The sequence below is a fragment of the Nematolebias whitei genome, chromosome 1 (genome assembly GCF_014905685.2).
Source record: "Nematolebias whitei isolate Nwh7 chromosome 1, NemWhi1, whole genome shotgun sequence".
In the NCBI taxonomy this organism is placed as follows: domain Eukaryota; kingdom Metazoa; phylum Chordata; class Actinopteri; order Cyprinodontiformes; family Rivulidae; genus Nematolebias; species Nematolebias whitei.
In genome coordinates, this window is record NC_056498.1 from 5,222,284 (window position 1) to 5,229,938 (window position 7,655).

A 7,655-nucleotide genomic window follows, 5' to 3' on the forward strand; every position below is an offset into this window, starting at 1 on the left:
AAATCTACAAAACACACTAATAAACAGAAAAAGCAGAACCCATCCATCCATCCATTTTCTTTACCCGTTTGTTCCATTTTGGGTCACGGGGGTCGCTGGTGCCCATGTCCAGCAATCACTGTGCGAGGGGCGGGGTACACCCTGGACGGGTCGCAAGTCCATCACAGGGCCACATAGAGACAAACGAGACAAACAATCATTCACTGAAAAAGCAGAACAACAGACGGAAAAACATTGTCATCCCTTATGTTGCTAGAGTATCAGAGAAATTCAGAAGGATTTTCAACAAACACAACATCCCAGTACATTTCAAAGCCAACAGGACTCTCAGACAGAGGTTGGCCCACCCTAAAGACAAAACACCCATACACAAACAGAGTGGTGTTGTGTATGTGGTTCAGTGCAGCGAGGACTGTCCAGACCTCTACATTGGAGAAACTAAACAGCCTCTTCACAGATGCATGGCTCAACACAGGAGAGCCACCTCCTCTGGACAAGATTCAGCTGTTCACCTCGACCTTACAGATAAGGGACACTCTTTTGAGGACCAAAATGTGCACATTTTGGACCAAGAACACATATGGTTTGAGAGGGGGGTGAAGGAAGCAATTTATGTAAAAAGAGAAAAGCCATCTCTTAACAGAGGAGGAGGCCTCAGATTTCTACTTTCAAAAACATATAATGCAACTTTAAGACAGATTCCCAGCCAGTTTTCACACCTGATGGGAACAGAGGGCCTCGTCTGTGAATTAGAGTAACAAAAGACTCACTGTTAAGGTGTTTAGGTGTGAATTGCCATTCTACATATGTGTGTGTGTCTTATCTCACTCAGCCTTATAACCTGAATCTCTCACTCACTGCTCTTTGAATTGAGAAAGCTCCTCGGATGAGGAGCGAAACGTCTTCTGTTACAAATAAAGTCCATTTTTTTTTGTACTGAACACTTTTTTGAAAAAGGGGAAGGCAGTAGGACCTGATGACATACCAGGGGAATTTTGGAAATGTCTTGGAGAGATGGCAGTGAGGTTTTTGACTCAAATATTCAATGGCATATTTGAGGGTGAGAAAATGTGTGTGGAATGGAGAATAAGTGTGCTGGTGCCCATTTTTAAGAACAAGGGTGATGTACAGAGTTGTAGCAACTACAGGGGAATTAAGTTGATGAGTCACACAATGAAGATCTGGGAGAGAGTTGTGAAAGCTAGACAGACGAGAGGTGACTATTTGTGAGCAATAGTATGATTTCATGTCGAGATAGAGCACCACAGATCCTATATTTGCTTTCAGGAAATCTAGAGTGTCAGAGAAATATGTTAGACTGTACAGGACATGTATGAGGATAGCAGGACAGTAGTGAGATGTGCTGTAGGAGTGACAAATAGCTTCAAGGTGGAGGTGGGATTGTGTCAAGGATTGCTATGAGCCCCTTCTTATTTGCTCTGGTGGTGGACTGACCAAGAGATGAGGTCAGGCAGGAATCCCTGTGGACTGTGCTTGCAGACAACATTATGATCTGTGGTGAGAACATATATGGATGCACTTAGAGAGGACATGGAGGTAGTTGGAGTGAGGACAGAGGATGCAGAGGACATAGTGAGATGCAGAAGGATGACATGCTGTGGCAACCCCTGAAGAGGGAAAAGCCAAAAGAAAAAGAAGAAGAAGTGCCCTGATGACCGCTTGCTATTCACAGAGGTCTGAGTGATACTGACAATAACAACATTGTAAGAGGAGGATAGTTGGACACGGAGACCTCCGCCCCTGTTTACGTATGGTTTCTTTTCACAAAGATGACTTCCTTTATTCCTCTTTCAAACCAACATTCCTCTCTTTCAAGGATGTGCCCACCTTCATCCCATCTTTATCTGTGAGTAGCAATTGGCCATCAGGGCACTAACAATCGGTCGTGAGGCTGATGGCCCTCCTTTATTATGTGAACAGCTAGTTTTAGCTGTCACTAACAAACTGGTTGATCCACTATGTGAAGGTGCTGCTTATAAGAGAATTTATTGCAGCTCCTCAGACTGATGAAGTCTCATGGATAAAAGTCGATTCATTTCAACATGAAGAATCCATCCAGAGGGCCTGACTTAACTTTTTTGCATGCTTCTCCATGTTTCACCCTGGACTCTGATATGGGCCACCATAACGATAAACAACTATGATTTTTGTACAGAAGTCTTATGCATGCTCAAAATCATCACAACCTATCAATCAACCACACAGAATGAGTAATGTTCTTAATATGGCCCTAAAGAAGACCTCGCCAAGACCCTTCAAAGACCATCCATTTACTGTAAGTTTTGTTAACATGGTAGTGGGGTCATCATCCAATGTGAAGGGTGCCTTAAATGCATTTAAGGCACCCTTCACATCGGATGATGACCCCACTACCATAAATGCTAAATAGACTGTACTCATATAGCACCTTTCTGTCTAATCAAGATACTCAAAGCTCTTTACAGCACAATCTGTGCCCTCATTTACCTCCACACGCACACATTCATACAGCACTCTACTACATCTCTACAAAGATAACCTGAATCTGTAGAGACTAATCAGAGCTTTAGATCACATTCATACACTGATGGGACACACATTGAAGGCTATGAAGTGTGTCTTGCCCAAGAACATTTCAACATGTGACTGCTAGTGGAATCATACCCCCAACTCTCCCATTGTAGGATGACTGCTCTAACAAGTCAGCCACAGCTGCCCCTGCCCTGGCCTTAGTGTCCACTAAATGTCCTCCTTCACAGATCTAAGAGGGGGAATTGGAAATACCCTCCACCCGTGCACGTTGTGAGCATGAGAACTCGAAAAATAAGGAAAGTAGTAACTTCCACTTTGGTGTGTGGTTGCATTTAGGCATTGCATTTAGGCACAAGAAAATCCATCCATCCATCCATCCATTTTCTTTACCCGTTTATTCCATTTTGGGTCACGGGGGTCGCCGGTGCCCATGTCCAGCAATCACTGTGCGAGGGGCGGGGTACACCCTGGACGGGTCGCAAGTCCATCACAGGGCCACATAGAGACAAACGAGACAAACAACCATTCACTCTCTCATTTACACCTAGGTACAATTTAGAGTTACCAATCAGCCTAACATGCATGTTTTTGGTCTGTGGGAGGAAACCGGAGTACCTGGAGAAAACCCACGCATGCACGGAGAGAACATGCAAACTCCACCCAGAAAGGCACCTGGACCGGGGTTTGAACCAGGGACCTGTTCGCTGAGAGGCAGCAGCTCTACCAGTTGCGCCACCGTGCTGCCGCACAAGAAAATATTCTTTCAAAATTGGGTTGCCACATCAAAATCCAAGATAGCCATCACCATACAGTATTTATACGTAAGCCGACCACCCCAATCTTTGGAGGAAATTTTCTTTCTAGTATTTTTTTTCTTAAAATATTAAGTTTTTTTGACTGCTCCCTTCTTCAGGAGTCTCCACAGTAGGCAACTTTGTATAAAAGATGTGGCAATTATTTTATGCTGAATGCTCTTCCTGATGCAACCTGTGCTCAAACCTGCAGCCTCAGGATAACAAAACCATGACACTGACCAACAAATGACCCCAGTCTTGCTTAAAAGTATAGTTTCCTCAAATAATTGTGGTGGCCAAAGATTTACCTATGGTTGCCAAGGCCACTATTACTAGTAAAATAACACCATCGTCATGTGTGAATGTCAACAAACCTTCCCTTTTGCTGAGAATTTGCCACATTTATCTCAATCCCTTTGGATTTTTCTCAACATTTGTATCAAATGCAGCTAATAGGGGTGTTCTGTATGTGCTGAATGACTGCTTTTCCTGCAGGTTATTGGAGTCGCTCAGGCTATTAACAAGAAATGTGGGGAGGACGGTGCCTTCACAGAGCAAGATGAAAAGGTTAGCACAGTTTACTCTTTTAGAGTTAAGAAACTTTTAAGAGACTCATAGATTTTGACAAGTGATAATGAAATATACCAAAGCGTACAAGTGAAAGTGTTACTGAATTCTGGTCATCTTCCAAACTGCTAATATTTTCTGACACTGGGGAAGATTCTCAGTCAATCATGTCATGGTAAACCCCCCAAAAAAGTAAATAATATTAATAATAATAACAATAATAATAAAAAAAATTCTTACGTCAGTTTTTTATTGTTTGAATGCTTATGAAGCATTCATACTATTGTGATCCATTTTTCTTCCATCCATTTTTCGAACCAATTCTTGTCCTGCAGTTTTCAAGCTATTTCAACAATTCATTTATAAACTAGACATCATTAACTTCACGCAGACTCTCCCACTGGTACATTTTCATCTTTAAATCACTTCTTGGTCTGCTGCCTTCATACATCTCCTTCTACGTCACTGCGTGAGTGCAGCTACAGCATGTGCTCTCAGGACATTATTACACGCAGTATTCCCTCAGTGAGAACAGAACGAGGCAAAAGGGCCTTCTCCTAATCTGCTCCTGTTTCCTGAAATATGTTACAAAAAGCTTTGAAGCTCTCGACCTTGACTCCTCTAAAGCCCCTTTTCCATTAGTAACGGTACGTAGAACAGGGCCCTTTTTTCAAAACCCCTGGCTCTGTGGTTCCAACCGGGCCGAGTAGGTAACAAAACGTGACATCAGGACACTGTCGGTCACTGATTGGTCACAGGGTGGAGTCACTTGATCATGCAGAAACTTGTCACACCAATCCGCCATTTGTAATTTCTCCGAACCCGGAGCAGCGGCTGGACCTAATTAAAAGATTTTAAAAACAAATATGACAACACCATGGTCTAATGCTGAAGTGCAAGCATTTTTTGTGCTTGGTGGCTAACGACAAAATTCAGAGCGAGATAGATGGAGCTCTGCTGGTCTTCCCAGTCCTCTCCCCTGGAGCCTAAGAGCCAGGGCGAGCAGGGCTCATCTCGCCGGCTCCGAGCTCCGCTGGTCACCACGGAAGATCCTCTGTGGTGTCGACTCGGGGCTCAGGCTCCAGATCCCGACCTTGCATGCTCTGCGGGCTCCGAGCTCCGCTAGTCACCATGGAGGATCATACGAGCTGCTGACTTGCAGAGGCTGTTGCATGGACCCCAGCCTCCCGTAATCATGAAGGCCGAACCTCAATCCTGGCAGACAGGCAGACCGGGACGGGTCTGGGACGGACTGTGGAAATGATTTTTACAAACATTTTATGTATTAAGGAGGGGAGTGGTGGCGCAGAGGTTAGAGAGGTGGGCTTGTGATCCGAAGATCGCCGGTTCACGCCCCAGCCCCGACAACATCAAAAATTGTGGGTGGGGTAGGTGAAACACCCACACTTGCCCCCACCCTCATTCGCCCCACTCTGGGCCCATGAGCAAGGCCCTTAACCCCCACCATGTGCTCTCTAAACAGGTCTCTCTTGAAAATGAGTTCTCGTGGCTCAATGAGACTAACCTGGATAAATAAAGGCTAAATGAAAAAAAAAAAATAATAATTTTATGTATTAAAAAAAAGCATTTTTTTTTATACATAAAATGTTTGTAAAAAATGTTTCCACCACTTTTTTTATTTATCAGTGAAGATTACAAAAATAAATGAATAAACGTACCGGCTTTATCATGAAATCCTGTTTTCACTTTAATGGCTATTAAATAATCTGTTAAAGTTAAGTCAGCTGAAAAAAAATAAAAATACACAAAATTATTGGCTCTCTCAGGAATATTTCCCTCAAACAAGTTTAAAGGAGAGATACAGCCTTTAGTTCAACTTTATTCCAACCCACAGATGTACAAATCACAAAACAAGAACTTTAAAGCAAAGCTAAAAAATAAAAATATATGTGTGTGAACAAGAAACAAAACCACATTTCTAAATTGAATAGTAAAAGTAGACACAGTGAGTGCAAATACATCAAATGATGAAGAAAACCTATAAAATTTTAAATATAGACGTTTTTGTAGAATCTGGTTCATCAGAGATTTGATGGTGAACTAAAGTTTATTAACAGGATTTATATACCGTATATATATATATATATATATATATATATATATATATATATATACAGTGAGGAAAATAAGTATTTGAACACCCTGCAACTTTGGAAGTTCGCCCACTTAGAAATCATGGAGGGTTCTGAAATGTTCATCTTAAGTGCATGTCCACTGTGAGAGACATAATCTAAAAATTAAAAAAAATCCAGAAATCACAATGTATGATTTTTTAAATAATTTATTTGTGTGTTACTGCTGCAAATAAGTATTTGAACACTTGCCAATCAGCAACAATTCTGGCCCTCAAAGACCTGTTAGTCTGCCTCTAAAAAGTCCACCTCCACTTCACTTATTATTCTAAATTAGAAGCACCTGTTTGAGGTGGTTAGCTGCATAAAGACACCTGTCCACCCCACATAATCAGCAAGACACCAACTACTAACATGGCTAAGACCTTCGAGCTGTCCATAGACACCAGAGACAAAATTGTAGACCTCCACAAGGCTGGAAAGGACTATGGGGCAATTGCCAAGCAGCTTGGTGAAAAAGATCAACTGTTGGAGCAATTATTAGAAAATGGAAGAAGCTAAACATGACTGTCAATCTCCCTCGGACTGGGGCTCCATGCAAGATCTCACCTCGTGGCATTTCAATGATCCTAAGAAAGGTGAGGAATCAGCCCAGAACTACACGGGAGGAGGCGATCAATGACCTGAAGAGAGCTGGCACCACTGTTTCCAAAGTTACTGTGGGTAATACACTAAGACGTCATAGTTTAAAATCATGCATGGCACAGAAGGTTCCCCTGCTTAAATCAGCACACGTCCAGGACCGTCTTAAGTTTGCCCATGACCATTTGGATGATCCAGAGGAGTCATGGGAGAAAGTTATGTGGTCAGATGAGACCAAAATAGAACTTTTTGGTCTTAATTCCACTTGCCGTGTTTGGAGGACGATGAATGATTAGTACCATCCCAAAAACACCATCCTTACTGTGAAGCATGGGGGTGGAAGCATCATGCTTTGGGGGTGTTTTTCTGCCCATGGGACAGGACGACTGCATTGTGTTAAAGAGAGGATGACCGGGGCCATGTATTGCGAGATTTTGGGGAACAACCTCCTTCCCTCAGTTAGAGCATTGAAGATGGGTCGTGGCTGGGTCTTCCAACATGCCAATGACCCGAAGCACACAGCCAGGATAACCAAGGAGTGGCTCCGTAAGAAGCATATCAAGGTTCTGGAGTGGACTGGCCAGTCTTCAGACCTAAACCCTACAGAAAATCTTTGAAGGGAGCTCAAACTCCGTGTTTCTCAGTGACAGCCCAGAAACCTGGCTGATCTAGAGAAGATCTTTGTGGAGGAATGGGTCAAAATCTCTGCTGCAGTGAACCTGGTGAAAAACTACAGGAAACGTTTGACCTCTGTAATTGCAAACAAAGGCTACTGTACCAAATATTAACATTGATTTTCAGAGATGTTCAAATACTTATTTGCAGCAGTAACACACAAATAGATTATTTTAAAAAATCATACATTGTGATTTTCAGATTTATTTATTTATTTTTAGATTATGTTTCACAGTGGACATGCACCTAAGATGAAAATTTCAGGCTCCTCCATGATGTCTAAGTGGGAGAACTTCAAAATACTTATTTTCCTCACTGTATACATACACACACACCATATATATATATATAT

General features: G+C 42.4%; 1 protein-coding gene across 1 annotated transcript in view; it reads left to right on the forward strand.

The window, feature by feature from the left end:
* The window catches only part of pde5ab (phosphodiesterase 5A, cGMP-specific, b), a 271,503-nt gene that overhangs the window by 82,277 nt on the left and 181,571 nt on the right, over positions 1–7,655 (forward strand). The window contains exon 4 of the mRNA XM_037681538.1: positions 3,822–3,893. Coding sequence (XP_037537466.1) covers positions 3,822–3,893 — 72 coding nt within the window. The remainder of the gene's footprint in view (positions 1–3,821; positions 3,894–7,655) is intronic.